Genomic DNA, 16,317 nt, shown 5'->3' with positions numbered 1-16,317 from the left:
AATTCAAATACACATCGTCCACCTCTCCCCCAAAAGAAAAAAACCCTAGCTTTCCTCCCCTAATGGCTATACCCTTTTTCTCTTTTAGCTTAGCCCATGCTTAGATCTTCCATCTCATTATTAGTACATATCTATTCCAATCTATGCGTTTTCACTTCTTTTTAGACACACCCACCTCCCCCTTTTCGCTTCCAACTGAATGACAACTAAAACATTTCCATTTTGATTCCCTCAAACCACCTTCACACATGGATTCCGGCAGCCCAAGTTTGCAATCCTCCAGCGGCGGCGATGAAGATTACGACTCTCATCACCCTTTTCCCCCGCCGCCACCGCCGCCGCCTCCACTTTTCTTCAACCCCAATTCCTACCAAACCCACCTCCTCCCCTCCTCCCCTTTCTACGATTTCCCCTCCGATTACACTTTCAACAACCCTTCCAACGCCGGGACATCTGAACCCGCCGCCGCGGATCCCACCCAAAACCAAATCCCAATTCGCTCATCTGGGGTTTTGCATCCCAAAGCCACCACAAAGAAGAGAACTAGAGCCTCACGGAGAGCTCCCACCACCGTTCTCACAACCGACACCACGAATTTCCGTGCAATGGTGCAAGAGTTCACCGGAATCCCTTCCCCGCCGTTTACCACTGGTGGGTCATCCTATTCCCGCCGATTTGATCTCTTTAACTTGGTTAAAACAACTAGCTCCACACCCTCTATTCTAGAAACTTCTGGATCGGGTCTTTACTCTTCTCGTGTGGTAAAGACACAGGCTGCTATCAGGGCTGATTTAGACGCGCCCCACGATAGTACAAGCCCACTGTTCGTGTCAGCCGCGCTGCAAAATGATGAAACCTGGAGAACCAATAGCAGTGGTACCGCACCAGGTGAATTTCACCTGTCGTTGCTCCAATAATTTGCAGCTTGACAAAGGGATGTCGCACGACTCTCCATAATAGTATGATATTGTCTACCTTGAATATAAATTCTAAGCCTCGTATCAATGAAGATGTATTACAAGGGAGATTTTGAAAAATGGCGTCGACCCACTCCAACGGCAGCTGCCATCTCCGATTAGAGTGGGACCCGCTAAGATTTAAATATTAATATGATGGTCTACTAAAAATCTTTTGATTTAAGCGTTCTTATTGTTCGCTTAATTTTGTTGATAACGATGTCTGTTATTATTGATATTTTCTAAGATTCATATCATATGTTTTTAATTTAATCTCTTTTTTCATGAAACCATCCATTTATTTGATGGTGAAAAGAAATTGTGTTTTGAATAAAGTATTGAGGAGACATTATCGTGGTCTCCTTCGTGGGTTTCAACCCTAGACTCGAGTGGTTTTGATTATCCCTTCGTGTTCCCCACTACTTCTTAACCTAGCTACTATCATTGTGACATCCCCACGTCGTAAAAAGATTATACATCCAAATCTATTGAGATGTAATCCGAAAAGTGAAGCATCTCATTTTCATAACTTTGAAGAATCACGCTGGCTTAATTTTTACGACTTTTTCAAGCTTTAGAGAGGGGAATGAAACATTTGTTATAAGGATGTGAAAACCTCTACATAGTAGAAGTGTATTAAAATCGTGAGGCTAATGACGATATGTAACGAGTTAAATTGGACAATATATGCTAGGGTGAGAGCTTGAGCTGTTACAAATGATATCAAATGTAGGCACTGGGCGGTGTTCCACGGTGGACGGTGGAGAGGGGAACAAAATATTTCTTACAAGGGTGTGATATTTGCAAGCGATGGGTTTGGGTTATTACAAATGGTATTAGAGCCAAGCACCGGACTGTGTTCTAGGGTGGAGGGGGAAACAAAACATTTATTATAAATATGTGTTATTTGTTAGCGGTGGGCTTGAGCTATTACAAATGGTATTAGAGCTAGACACCGAGGAATGTTCTAGCGAGTACGCTAGGCTTCAAGGGGGTGGATTGTGAGATCCCACCTCAGTTGGAGAGAGAAACAAAACATTTCTCATAAGGGTGTGGAAACCTCTTTCGAGTAGACCGTGAGATTAATGACATACGTAATAAGTTAAAGTGGACAATATCTACTAGCGATAGAGCTTGACCGGTTACTTGAGTGGTCCACCTCTAAGAGTTGAGCCCAAAAGTAAAGCAGATGTAGGTACTGGTAGTGGGCCGTCAGCCCGGCCCAAAAGTGTCTTGCGGCGTTGTATAGAATAGATGTGTTCACACCTGATAAAAAACCACACATTCCACCAGGTTGGCGTGGTGGCGAAGCAACGGATATTCTAATTTTGGTGTATTATGGAATTGGAGACAGCGAGAGAGTATATTACTGGATAAGGATAAAATAATAATAATAATAATAATAATAAATTAAAATAATCTTAGGAATATTCTCTAATGAATTATTTAATGAATTTAAACATAGGTATTTAATATTTATTTAACAAAAAAGTATTTATTTTAGGAGATGGGAGGAGGAAAAAGACTAATTAAAGACGAGGGACTGGAACATGCAATTGGAGGGAGGGAATCCAATTGGCATATAAAAGCGGGTGTCAACTACGAATTCTAGCCTAAATTCGCGGGCGCCGAGGGAGGGACCGAGATGAAGTCCGAGACGGTGACATTGATTCTGGTAAACCTCGCCGGAGTAATGGAGAGGGCCGACGAATCTCTGTTACCTGGTGTCTACAAAGAGGTCGGTGCCGCCTTGCACACCGGTCCTACTGGTCTCGGTTCTTTGACTCTCTTCAGATCCATCGTTCAGGCCTCTTGCTATCCCTTGGCTGCTTATTTGGCCGTGCGCCATAACCGAGCTCATGTCATTGCTCTCGGCGCTTTCCTTTGGGCCGCCGCTACGTTTCTCGTTGCCTTTTCCTCTACATTCCTTCAGGTTCATCCAATTCTACTCTTGCTCCTGATTTTTTTTTTTTTTTGTTTTCGTTTCGTTGTCGTGTAGCCCTAGATAATGCTACATTCTCCGCCGTTGTTTTGATCTCGCCAATTTTGTTTCCTTCTTTTCGCTTGTTTGTGTATTCGCTTCCGGATATTCTGTTTTATTGCGTACGTATGATAACGAATGGAAGTTTAGGGCTGTTGAACGAGTCGATTGAAATACAACGTATTTCTCTTCCTTGTTCGTTCATGAATATTGATGTAGTCATCAAAATTGGAAAGTTGGAATTGTAACGATTAAAGGTCCTGGAACGAGTAAAAATAAAAAGCCATATAAATTACTGTTTTACCACGTCAATTTCGCTTTATCCACTTGCTAGAGAAATTTTTTGAAATATTATGAAGTAGATCTCATATGAAGATTTTGAACGAGCGTACTTAATGTTTTTTTTTTTTTTTTTTTTTTTTTTTTTTTTTTGGTTGAAAGCACGAACAGATGTGTTGCCTTGACATTTTTAGTGAGGCGTAATCTTTGCTCAATTCTGGTTGGAAATGTACTTTTCTCTGTAAATTGCATCATTCTTATCAGCGCATGCAAAAATACATTTGCAATTACTTGAAAGCATATAGCAAGGAATGAAATGATGTGAGATCATGAAGAGTCAGAATCGATATTTTTTCTTGTCACTGAATCACGTGAAATATTAAATCGTTGACTACTTTATTCCTCATTGTGCCACTAAAACTTTGCGACAACGGATCTTGGTATAATAGGAGATTAGAAAGAAATTGGGGACTGAGAAAGTGATATCGACAATTTTGTTATCAAGTGGGCTTGTTTCGCTCTTTGCCGATTTTGTTCCCAGATGTCTATGGGAAATAAAGAAATTGATGCGAAAATCTCAGCACGTTGGCCTTTTATGTGAAAGATTACTATATGTTTGAAATGCGTAAACATTTTGGATGATTTGTTGGAAGAGGGAAAGCCTGCGCAGACTTATGGACAATAAATTTTCAATTTCCTTTGGTGTTTAGAAATTGTGTTAAAGTCAACAAAAATTTAGCAAGTTGATTTTTTAGAAGTTTTTAGCTGTCAATATATTAATGTGTTGCAGATTTACCTATGCTGGAATTAAATATTAGCTGATTATAAGTCATTCAGATTGTACCCAACAGGTCGCTGTTTCAAGAGCATTGAATGGGATTGGCCTTGCATTAGTTGCACCTGCCATCCAGTCCCTCGTCGCAGATTCAACAGATGACCATAACCGTGGTTTGGCTTTTGGATGGCTTCAAACGACTGGCAACTTAGGCTCCATTATTGGCGGGTTGTGTTCAATAATAATAGCTCCAATAACAATTATGGGAATCCCTGGTTGGAGAATTGCATTTCATCTTGTTGGACTAATCAGTGTTGTTGTTGGCATTCTAGTCCGTCTCTTTGCACACGATCCACATTTTTCAGACAACGGCATAAAAACTGGTAATCGTATTCCACCCCATAATTCCTTTTGGTCTGGAGTGAAGGACTTGGTACAGGAATCAAAATCAGTTATAAGGATTCCATCCTTTCAGATCATAGTAGCGCAGGGTGTCACAGGTTCATTTCCCTGGTCAGCCTTGTCATTTTTAACAATGTGGTTGGAACTCAAGGGCTTCTCCCATGAGAAGACTGCTTTTCTGATGGGCATGTTTGTGATTGGAAACTCTCTTGGAGGCTTGTTTGGAGGTAAAATGGGAGATATCCTCTCCACACGTTTCCCAGATTCCGGGAGGATTATTCTGGCACAAATCAGCTCAGCGTCAGGCATTCCTCTAGCTGCAGTTCTTCTGCTCTTCTTGCCTGATGGCCCATTTACAGCAGTTCTCCATGGACTAGTCTTGCTCATTGTGGGGTTTTTCATTTCTTGGAATGCTCCAGCTACAAATAAGTAAGTGTCATACTTACTGCCATCATCTATCTCAGTCTATGAGGAATTCAGGTGGGACTATTACTTGGAAATTGAAAAGACAATATCTAGTTTTCCTTCGAAAATTAGTTAATAAGCAATTCTTCCTTCGAACAATAGGTTTTTGCCAAAACTAAAAGATTCCTATTTGGTAGTTTTGGCTTATAAGGAAACTAGTCTTGCCTAGAATCTGGAAGGACCAATGTGTTTTGATTTATGAGAAAACAAATACATCCTAGAGGATAATTACCATCATTAGTGATGATAGGATAGATGTCATTTACTTATGAACGTTATCTAGAAAAATGCACATTAAGCATAGAATGTTAATACAGCCTTATAGAATTTGTTGACGTGTATGTTACTCATGATTCAAGCATGAAAGAAGCAGATATGCAATGTTGACTTCAAATTATGATTTGAATTGTTTTTTTGCAGTCCTATTTTTGCAGAGATAGTTCCTGAAAAATCTCGGACAAATGTCTATGCTTTAGATCGATCTTTGGAATCTATTTTGTCATCATTTGCTCCTCCTATTGTTGGGATTCTGGCTCAGCATGTCTATGGATATAAGCCCGTTAAGAGAGGATCTAGTGAGACTGAAGAGATTGCCACAGATAGGGGGAATGCAGCATCATTAGCCCGGGCATTGTACACTGCAATAGGAATTCCATTGGCTCTCTGTTGTTTTATATACTCGTTTCTGTATTGCACCTATCCAAGAGATAGAGAACGAGCACGTATGGAAGTTTTAATTGAATCAGAGATGCAACAAATAACTTCTGAATGGCCAACTTCAGGTTCTCCATTCTCTCAAGTTCATTTATCAGAGTCAGGTGAGCTACATTCTAGAGACAGAGAAGTCATTGATATGGACTATAAAGAAGAGGATGATCTAGATTTCGATGACGACGAAAAGACAGCCCTTTATAGCCAGTGGACAATTTCAAATTTTCTCAAACAATAGCCTACCGAGGGAATGTACTCTGTTACGTATTTTCTGAGACCAGAAAAGCTACTCCATTTCACGTACTGGGCTTCAATCTTGATGGTCGGGAAGTATTATAATTTTTATTTATGGAATTCTCTGAAATTCAGAACAGAAGATGAGTGCTCTTGCAGTTTTTACATGCGTATGTTCAACCAAATTTGTACAGTGGAATCAAACTCGTCTCCTCATATTGGTGTAACACAGTCGCTATTCTTATTTGTTTTCGTCATTGGAAGGAATATAAAATGTGTTATATATTTACTAAGTTCTTGTTTATACAACGTGATTGGGTAAGTTCACAATAAGCTCTTTGCCAAGCTTTTCTTGTAGGCGTGTCTGATTCCTACTAACAGAAGTAAAAGTTGTGCAGATGGCATCAGATCGGATACATTCGTTCTCTGTTCTTTATTCATGTTCCATAATATATACTGGTTCTTTACAAAACCTGATAAGCCACCTCTTACTCTACAAGAGGAGGGTGTGTAACTATGGAGGGTCCGGATTCGGCTAGAACTGTGTGGTGAGCGACCTCTTACTCTACAAGAGGAGGGTGTGTAACTATGGAGGGTGTGGATTCCGCTAGGACTGTGTGGTGTGGTGGGAGTGTGGAGGATTGTCGGGGGAGAGGAGTCCTACATTATCTTTATTGGTACAAAGCCTTTTGGGTATCCAAAAGTAAAGTCATATGAGTTTATGTTCAAAGTTGACAATATCATATCATTGTAGAGGACCGTGCTGAGTGGAATTCTTCCCCGGAGTTAAAGTACCTCTTCCTCTCTCTTCCTAAATTCACATTCTCATTTTGCCTTTTATCCTTGCCACACCACACAAGTGAGTTTTTTTAGTTCCCATCGAAAATTCAATGCTAGTTAGAAATTTATATGCTGGTATATATTACTCGTATGCAAAAATTTATATAATTTTGATGGTTTTGTATCAATTTGATTTCTTATATAGTAAAGTAGCATGGTATACAACAAAATAGGGTAGCTTAGCTATATAAGGTTAGGGTGGGTAGACGAAAAAATTGGGTTAAGAATGTATTAGAACCCTTCTATCCTTATAGGGCGTAGCGATTGAGAGGGAGGGTTGAGAATTTTCTTTGTAATGGGGATTCAAGGCGACTTCTGTAAGGGGCTTTATCATCTCTATTTGAGGCTTTGAGAATGGTTTGATTGAGCCAATTATTGTGTCCGTATTGCTCGTACAGCTTGAGCTGCTTGAGTCAACATATTGGAAGTGACTGGAGTGGATGTACACCAACATATAGTAGTCTAAGTCTATAAACTTGACGTTTCTGTTTGTTTCATTTGTTTTGTTCATCAATTTGTTGGCTTTGCTATCTGCTGGTTTTATTGAATGTTCTCTGGAATTTTGTTGGGTGCTTTGTGTTGTTCTTGAGACTTGTTGCCAAAGAGGTCATTTTATGTACAGGACTTGTGAATGGTGTAAAATATTAGATGATTGTCACAATTGCAAGAGAATCCATTCAGCGTGTCAATGGAAACCGTGAACAAAACAGAATGTAAAAGTTAATTAAAATAATAAATAACACCTCATCAACAAGCTGGAATAGCTCAGTTGGTTAGAGCGTGTGGCTGTTAACCACAAGGTCGGAGGTTCAAGCCCTCCTTCTAGCGCTTTTTTATTTATGTAACATTTTTTTCTTTTCCTTCTTTTGCGTTCTCATTAGCCTTTGCATTATATAGCATTATATTTTAAGCCCTCCTAGCTGCTAGAGCGTAGTTAAAAGGTTTAAGCCTTTTTTTTTTTATAGCATTTCTTACATATTTTTTGTTAAAATATTATTTTGGTATTTTTGTTCGAGTGGCTAGTAATTTAATAAATTTTATATTTAGTTTTTAAATTTAATAAATTTTATATTCTCTCAAGTGACTATATTTTCAAAAATTATAAAAAGGAATGTTAATAGAGATTAAAATGTTTTTTTAAATAATAATAATAAAATTAAAAAAAAAAGGTTAGCAATAAATTGACAGTTATAACTATTTTTAATATTTATATTATTAAAAATGTAGGGACTGAAATTGAACATTTGAAAGTACATAAACAAAAATTATAAAAACAACAAAATACACAAATAAACATGCTGGAATAGCTCAGTTGGTTAGAGCGTGTGGCTGTTAACCACAAGGTCGGAGGTTCAAGCCCTCCTTCTAGCGTTGTTTAATACTTTTACCTATCTTTTTTTAATATAATATTTAATTTTCAAAAATTGTAAAATTATTTTACCAACAAAACAAGTAACAAATGCTGGAATAGCTCAGTTGGTTAGAGCGTGTGGCTGTTAACCACAAGGTCGGAGGTTCAAGCCCTCCTTCTAGCGTATTCCTTTTTATTTTATTTTATTTTAAAAATCCCTTTTTCTGCAATTGGTCATTTTCTTTAGGTCACAGAAGGTATAAAGCAAATATGGATAAATTATATTACAACCAGATGTAGGACAACCAGCAGCCAACATACATAAAACATCAACTTTTGAGAAGTTCTGAATGCTAAAAAAGAAAAAAAAATATATACATATATATATTATAATAAAACCAGAGGACTGGAAACCACAAACCAAATGTTCAGCTGCGTTTTCTAGCAGAGAACATTACAAACCTCCTATTTCTTAAACATCTAAAGTCGACCATACCACAGGCCATGCAGAGTTCTTCTAATTCACTTTCAGATAGAACGATGTGGCCCCCTATTATCTTCTTTGCAATCTGTGCACAGAGAGATGCACAATACAAAGTTTAAGGATTAACTACTACGGTAAGAGGCAAAAACCGTAACAAAAAACCAGAATTCTGGTAACCGATATGGATGCAACGTTGGAGCATTAAGAAATGGTTAACAACCTAAGTTAATGTGATTGTTTTTGCATTTGCTGACACTTTATGTTAAAAGGATATTTAGTTATAATAGAATATTTGATATTTTATTATAGGTAAATATCTAGATATTTGTCTTTCTTGTATCTATTTATTGCTCTTCCGGGTATCTTTTGTAATTTATTTGATTTTCTAAATAATTATAAACAGAGAACTTTCACACTGTTTAGATGTTTAGATGTTTAGATGTTTAGATGGGGTGGTTTTAGCAAATATTCTCACTCACAATAACATCAAAGTATTTCAAAGCAAAGCAAAGAGTGAAAAGTAAAGATATATAATGAACTGAAGTAATCAAACTACCTAAGCATCCAAGGAGAATCCTAGAAGTTGTAGAAGGGAAAATTAAAACAAATTGCGAATATACCTCTATTTGAGTCCCCAAAAATGGCATAAAAGAAAATGGTCCATCGATTATGTAAGTGCTCCCAACAAATACTCCTCCGGGTTTTAAAATTCTACTTATTTCAGCCACCTGCAAGACCATTCTGGACACAGTTAATCACAAAAGCATATCCGTTGATTAGTTTAGTGAGATGAATCTGTGGTACAATTATAGGTATATGTTGGTGCCAGTAATATACACATTTAACACTCATACAAGCGAAGTAAAGAGTACTAAAATATATTTTCTTTGAAGATGAGTAATCATATCACTATAGTAAAAAGGCAATAACCATCAATAAACTGCAGCTTGTGCAGTGTGTTTTTCATTAGTGCAACTATGAAAAGTCAAATCACAACCTATAACCCCCAGATACAGATGAAAAATACTCACAGCAGCTGATGGTGAAGGCCAGCAGTGTAAAGCAGCACCAGCATGCACTGCATCAATAGAACTTGAAGCAAATGGAAGCCGAGCAATATCAGCTCTAATCAGAACCAAGCTCCTAAGAATGACAATTTTCATTTAGATAAAAAACTCGAACAACAATCTAAATATGCAACACAAAGATCCTTGAACTATAGCAATTCCACAACTACTAATGTAAAGCTAAAACTAAAGGAAAATATTGTTTACTCTTTGGGGAAGTTTTCCTCTTCTTTGATGAATGCATAACACTCCTTTAACATGTTCTCCGAGTAGTCCAATGCAACAACAGAAGAAAATAACCCACTCTTGGCAAAGATTCTTGAAAACATTCCGCTTCCACAACTTGCATCAATTATGTTTCCACCTAAGACTGGTGTGATGAAATTTTTTATAAACTCGAACTGCAATGAAATCAACATGTCCTTAGTATTGGGAACATGGTTACATCTTGAACTGATACCACTAGTCTAGTAGGCGTGAAAACAGAGACACGTTAAAATCACTAATCTTTGCGAACCTCAACATTGTTATAGGGGTTGGCACTAGGGCCTCCTCTTCATCAGTAATAAAACACTCTAAAACAAAATACTAGACCTGCCTCTGACTTTGCATTGGTATTAATGGACTAATCCAATTCCTAATGTTGAGCCTATACTTACATGCTGATATTACATAAAAAGTACCATGTAGGCAGTTTAATAACATGAAAGATAAAAGAGCTGATATCACCTCCTTTTCTGGGCCTGGAAATCCAAGGATTGCTGAAAAACTTTGACGCCAGCCCCTCTCATACAGAAAAGACACCAATCTAGTCCTGATCCAGTGAAAAGATGATAAACATGAGATGAGAAAAAAGGGGAAGGAGGCAACGAGGGAGAGGTATCACAAGTTCCAACCAAACACCCATAACTTCATTTGTATTAATACAACTAAGACTAGCTAGCTACCAATATAATCCTAATTCGAACATGGCAAAAAGCAAAAATATTTCTGAAAATATCCCAGACCTCCATAAACCTCTGATAGGTACACCAATATGTCCCCATGTATATTGGATTCCGTCAATTTTTATTGTAGCAATGGTGTCCCCGTGTATATGGCTTACCGAGCTTCTAGCTCTAAACAAAAATGCCTTTTAACATGAAGCATAAAGATCCATCACATGGAATTTGTAACAAAATTAATTTCTCTCAAGACCATGAAGCCTTTTGCATTTGAAAATTTTAGTAGCATGCTAATTAACTGCCCCTTCATAATACAAAGCAGATGACAACATTGAAATACCGAAAAATCTCTGTGGTAGCAGGCATGGATTCTTCATTGTTAATTCCAGCGGATATCGTCAAGTCCAAGTGAGATTCACTGCCAGTGAATGACTTTTTACATGTGCCGCATTCCAATTGATATCCCTTTGTGGACTCCCTGTATCAAAAGCATATAAATAAAGACACATCAATTACTAAGACGCAATAGAAGAAATAAGAAAAGCTAAAATAGGTACAATACAGTTTCAAACATACACTGAAAGTCCCGAACCAGCTGCCGCAGTCAATGGGCCATAACATACGGAACAAGCTAAAATATTCTCAATGTTGTTGACTTCCTTATCAATCAAAACAGGGTCCTACGCAAAAACCAGAAGATCATTAGAGCTAGGAAAAAAGAACATTGCTATTCGAAAAGGTAAAGTTGACAGGTTAGGTCAACTTTTATTTTCCCAATAAATGCTTGTCACTCTTACGTGACACACATTTGACTAATTTAATCTTACCAACGTATTCTTTAACATCCTTCTTTCATGAGGAATTAATGAACATGTAATCAAATAGACCTAGAACCAACTTCAAACTACATTTCCTCTCTCACTACCTGAAAACAATGATCTCAAACCCTGAAGAGGTTCCTGATAATGTTTCGTTACGCCGGGCTATATCTTCGGAAAGAAGTTTAGAATTGACGTAGTTGAATCACTCAAACTCTCAGTATAACTCAATCCAATTCAAATCCGCCTAGATTTTTCGCAACAAAACATATATATACGACGCCTCAACACACCATCGGCCATTTCATTTAGCATATATCATCTCATATCTTTTGCGATTCTCTCAAACACCAAGCAGAGGAAATTACAAACAGCTTCAACCGGAGCCTAATCATCCAGATTCCATTCTACACAATTCAATTTACAGAGCAAGCAAGAGAAGATAAGAGATAATACAAACCGATAGCTCGGTCCTAGTTTCCATGGAGGCAGCCGAAGTAGCTCGAACGGTTGAAACAGAAGCTCGATGAGAGATGGATAGGGCCGAATCGAACTTGAAGAAGCACCGCCGTGGGAAACAGGGTCGAGTGGGAAATGGAACGAAGACGAACATGTGCTTGCCAAGGAGTGCAGCCATCAAGTATGAATCAAGTTTACGTAATGCTCACAAATTCAAGGAGGATAAAATTTACATTCAATAAATAGCCTTAAATAAATAAATAAATAAATAAATCATTTAAAATTTTATAATAATACCCTAATTCAGAACAAATTTAATGTAAACGAAAAAACAGATTTTGTTATATTTGAATGAAATTTTTTTGCTTGCAACAAAAATAACAAAAATAAAAATAAAAATAAAAATAAAAATAAAAATGGGACGGGTTGAATGATGAAAGTCCCACATCGACTAATTTAGAAAATGATCATATATTTATAATAAAATAATATTCTCTTCATTACAACGAGACATGACTAATTTAGGGAATGATCTATTGGGGAAGTGTAAAGTCCCACGAGAGCGCTTATGCTTAAAGTGCAGACTAACTTTTATTTTATTTTATTTTTTTTAAAATTGATAATTATGGAAGGAAGGACAAAAAAAATAAAATATTTAAAATATTGAAATTAGCATGCTTGCCAAGTGGCTACATAAATAAATACTTTTAAAAGAATAAAGCATAATTTTTATAGGTGTTCTTTTATTATACTTAAATAAAAACTATATTCCCATATATGTCCATATATTGCCTTGTATGCATATCGAGTTGGTTGGATTTTTATTTATTTTTAAATAATGTAGTAAATATAGTTCTAATGGATATGTATTTAGGTTGAATATTCAAATTTTTTGGTTATAAATTGGACATTAATGTTTTTTTGTCTTATCCTTAATTCATTAATTAATACGTTTAAATTTTTTTCATAAAAAAATAAAAATATATTAAAAGTTTTTAGTAATGTTCTAATGTTTGAAAATCTCTTTTAGAATAGAAACAATTTTCATTTATAACATTAATGTTTTTCGAGAAAAATAGTTCATTTATAACTCATAAATTATTTTCCTCCTCAATTTATGACCAAACATTATTCTTTTCTTGTCTTCTTAATTAGTAGTTTAGTTTTTCCATCTTTAAAACTCTTTATTTCTTATTTTTTAGTTTAATATTCTTAAATATTAAAACTTTAAATATGAAGAACTCTTTAATTTTAGTATCCAAAATTTCATCGTTTTCAATTCAAAATAACTTTTTTTTTAAGAAAAAAATAGCTATTTAGCAGTTGAAGTTTGTTGTATCTATGTTTAAAAAAAGCTTATAAATGAGAAAATTTTAAATTATTTTTATAAAAATTTTGATTTGTAAGAAGAGAGAAAAATGTAAGAAAAAATGGAGAAATTTGAGAGATTGAGAAATGAAAAATGAGATTCATAAGTGATTTTCACTTTATGGTCACTATCACTTTGTAATATTCAAGTGTCCTAATCCCTTTAACCATTAACGAATATGATAATCCTTTCCGGGTTGGGATTACTCAATTCATTTGAAACCAAATTCAACTCTAACCCACTAGGCTTGAAATCTTTGATAACGGTTCAAACCTTCTGCTAACATATATGGTCTTTTTTGGGTTTTTCCCTTCGAACTTCTCCTCAAAGTTTTTTAAATGCTTATGCTAAGGAGATGTTTCCACGCCCTTATAAAGGATGTTTCGTTCTCTCCTCCAATCGATGTGGGATCTCACAATTCACTCCCTCTTCGAGGGCCAGCGTCCTTGCATGCACTCGCTCCGTTCTTCAATCGATACGGGACTCCCTAATCTACCTCCTTTGAGGCCAGTATTCTTACTGGCACACCGCCTAATGTCCAACCCCTTCGAGGCTCAGCCTTCTTACTGACATATCGCCCTAACTCTCATACCATTTGTAACGACTCAAGTTCACCGTTAGCCGATATTGTCCTTTTTGGACTTTTCTTCAAGATTTTTTGGGAGAAGATGATTCGTTTGGACTCCTCTGCAACTCGCTAAACTAAAAAAAAAAAAAGCAGATCTTTCAAACCGGAGCTTGGTGGGTTGCGACAGATCATTGCTGCTGCAGCAAGCTAAGGAAACTGTGGGGCTTAAATGAAAGGGGAAGGACACACAAAGGCCGGTCGAGTAATACAAGAAGTCCAAGTTGAAAGAGAAGAGATCGTCAGGTGTAGTAGCAAACATTTAAGTGAATTCATGATGAGTTAATGAAGGCAGGTAGCCGAAACTAATCCCTTTTTCCATCTAACCATTTAATGACCTCACATTATCCCTTTCCAGTATAAAGAGTAAATCTTGTTCCTTCTGTAAACTCAGTTAAGTTTCTGTCTGTCCACAAAATTCCACAGTATACACTTATATCCTTATATCTGCATTCAAATAACTCGACTCGACGACCCAAAAAACTCAATCAATCCAACCTAACCCAACCCAACTTCTACAGTTCGAGTTGGGTTATGAACTTATTTGGGTTCGGTTGAATTCAAATAAATGAAAAACTCTTCCCTAAAACTAGATTGAGTTAAATGTAATTTCGGGAGGTGAGGGCGATAGGCGTTTTAATGGTATTGGTAGATATGCATATGGTGAGAGCTTTAAAAGTGTTATAGGTTTATTGAGTGAGCCAGCTGAGGAAAGTTGGGAGTTATTGACTCTATTAAAGATGCCATAGCCATCAAAGACCTTCCTTCAACTACATCTCGACTTCCCACATTAATGGCTGCCATTCAACATACCCACCTTCCTCCTCCCCCCATGTCACCGCCTTCATAAATACATTACGAGATTATGGAGCTAATCCATATTTTTCCATTTTTCCTTTGGCCTTGCGCTATGTTCATCAGATAATAAGTAACTCCTAATCAAAATTTGAGAGAGCTTGTGAACTTTATATCTCTATTTGGACGTTGGCCGGAGTTTTTCACCAATTTTTGGGAACTTTGACATAAATGCATACGTTAAACACCATCAAGATCAACCTTAAAGCCTGCCTCCAACTAGATTCTTCCTTGCACTTAAAGTTAACCCCATCCTCCATATTATATGTAGCCATTTTCACCCCTTTTTAACACACATACACACACACACAGGGATCGGATAGATATCTCCTTTCATTTCAGCCCTTTTCTCTCTGCAAATCCAAATGAAGAGAAAATGGGAAGACACACAAGGAGAAACCTTCAATTCTCCCACTGATATTGAGCTCCAGCTCGAGACTCCATTACCTTTGGAGTGGCAACGATGTCTGGATATTCAGGTACTAAACTTTGTTCTGTTTTCTTCACTTTCTATATCAAAAACTATATATTTATACAACTTTCTATTTCGATGGTCATCTTTTTGTTTCACAGTCAGGACAGATATATTTCTATAATACCAAGACCCAAAAGAGAACCTCAATGGATCCAAGAAGAAAATGGGAGGGTCCCAACAGTCTTGGAGGTGAGCCCTTGAGCTTGGACCTTGAGCTCAATCTGAATTGCCAATCTATCAGAAACGGTGGTCAGACAAAGAAGAAGAGCGATGGGATTATGGGTGGTGGGTTGGGGAAGGGTTTGAAACAAGGAAATGGGTGTCCTCCATGGCTAAGATTTGAAAGAGGGCAGCAGCAAGAGATGGAGGCCAGAGTTTGCATGCAGTGTCACTTATTGGTTATGCTTTTGAAGTCCTCACCCACATGCCCCAATTGCAAATTCATACACCCAATAACAGACCTGCAAAGCCCTCCAACTACAACCTTCTTTATACCAAATTCTCTACCTACTAAGAGTAATCAAACCCACTCCTTAAAGAGTTTCTTCCCAAACCCTATTCAAAATCAAGTCTAATTGTGTTTTATTTATTGAGATTTAGTGTTTATGTAGTGACTTATCAGGGATGGTTAGAGGCAACCCTTTGTTTTTGGGAATATATGTAAATTATATGAGAAAGAATCATTTACATATCCATGCATGTTATTGCAGCTCAGATAATACAATTAAGTTAATTATCTTTAGCTATGGTTAATTTAATATTTCAATATCTTATTCATTATGAATGCGACACTTTAAATTTTCAAGGCAAGATTATCATCATCAAAATGTAAAAGATATTTTTTCTTATCATCTATGACTTTAGAAACATATGCATTAATTAAAATGTATGTAAGAAGAATGATATATTTATGGTGTTCTATTGATTTCCAAGAGTTAAGTAAAATATAGTTGTACATTTATTCATATATCATAATGACAGCTACTTTGGAAACCCAATTAGTCATTTGTCCGCCCATAACATTTATAGTAGGTTCCACGAACCACACAACTTGAAAGACTATCTCTATTAATTTTAATAATATATCTAAAAGGACAAAATTTTAGACTAAGAGGTTCGTAGAACCACAGTTTATCGTCTGATAAATAGTGGTTGAACTATTGAATTGAGAGCAGTAAAAAAAAAAAAAAAAAAAAAAAAAAAAAATTATCCACACACAAATATTTT

The 16,317-nt window shown here is 36.6% G+C and overlaps 4 protein-coding genes and 3 non-coding genes across 7 annotated transcripts; 6 read left to right on the top strand and 1 right to left on the bottom strand.

Moving 5' to 3' along the window:
* The first annotated feature begins 13 nt into the window (after positions 1-13).
* On the top strand, positions 14-1,332 carry LOC111797394 (uncharacterized). The gene has a single exon (XM_023680383.2). The coding sequence runs from the start codon at positions 249-251 to the stop codon at positions 915-917; it is 669 nt and encodes a 222-aa protein (XP_023536151.2). The 5' UTR covers positions 14-248; the 3' UTR covers positions 918-1,332.
* Positions 1,333-2,472: 1,140 nt separating this feature from the next.
* LOC111797074 (uncharacterized) lies at positions 2,473-7,140 on the top strand. The gene is made up of 3 exons (XM_087125041.1): positions 2,473-2,889; positions 4,068-4,822; positions 5,279-7,140. The coding sequence occupies exons 1-3, from the start codon at positions 2,602-2,604 to the stop codon at positions 5,805-5,807; spliced, it is 1,572 nt and encodes a 523-aa protein (XP_086981167.1). The 5' UTR covers positions 2,473-2,601; the 3' UTR covers positions 5,808-7,140.
* Positions 7,141-7,397: 257 nt separating this feature from the next.
* TRNAN-GUU (transfer RNA asparagine (anticodon GUU)) lies at positions 7,398-7,471 on the top strand. The gene has a single exon. It is a non-coding gene; the product is annotated as a tRNA-Asn (tRNA).
* Positions 7,472-7,940: 469 nt separating this feature from the next.
* On the top strand, positions 7,941-8,014 carry TRNAN-GUU (transfer RNA asparagine (anticodon GUU)). The gene has a single exon. It is a non-coding gene; the product is annotated as a tRNA-Asn (tRNA).
* A 90-nt stretch (positions 8,015-8,104) lies between these two features.
* TRNAN-GUU (transfer RNA asparagine (anticodon GUU)) lies at positions 8,105-8,178 on the top strand. The gene has a single exon. It is a non-coding gene; the product is annotated as a tRNA-Asn (tRNA).
* Positions 8,179-8,254: 76 nt separating this feature from the next.
* LOC111797070 (S-adenosyl-L-methionine-dependent methyltransferases superfamily protein) lies at positions 8,255-11,994 on the bottom strand. The gene is made up of 8 exons (XM_023679963.2): positions 11,768-11,994; positions 11,066-11,169; positions 10,830-10,967; positions 10,275-10,359; positions 9,753-9,946; positions 9,510-9,621; positions 9,099-9,206; positions 8,255-8,563 (listed from the first exon to the last, which is right to left on the bottom strand). Exons 1-8 carry the CDS (start codon positions 11,942-11,944, stop codon positions 8,423-8,425), a joined length of 1,059 nt encoding a protein of 352 aa, XP_023535731.1. The 5' UTR covers positions 11,945-11,994; the 3' UTR covers positions 8,255-8,422.
* Positions 11,995-14,684: 2,690 nt separating this feature from the next.
* On the top strand, positions 14,685-15,843 carry LOC111797357 (uncharacterized). Its single transcript, XM_023680345.2, has 2 exons — positions 14,685-15,094; positions 15,189-15,843. The coding sequence occupies exons 1-2, from the start codon at positions 14,981-14,983 to the stop codon at positions 15,663-15,665; spliced, it is 591 nt and encodes a 196-aa protein (XP_023536113.1). The 5' UTR covers positions 14,685-14,980; the 3' UTR covers positions 15,666-15,843.
* Positions 15,844-16,317: the final 474 nt, after the last annotated feature.

Source organism: Cucurbita pepo, chromosome 6 (genome assembly GCF_057944985.1).
Source record: "Cucurbita pepo subsp. pepo isolate OVF chromosome 6, ASM5794498v1, whole genome shotgun sequence".
NCBI classification, from domain to species: domain Eukaryota; kingdom Viridiplantae; phylum Streptophyta; class Magnoliopsida; order Cucurbitales; family Cucurbitaceae; genus Cucurbita; species Cucurbita pepo.
The sequence above is the reverse complement of the archived record's forward strand: the minus strand, read 5'-3'. Positions and strand labels throughout refer to the sequence as shown.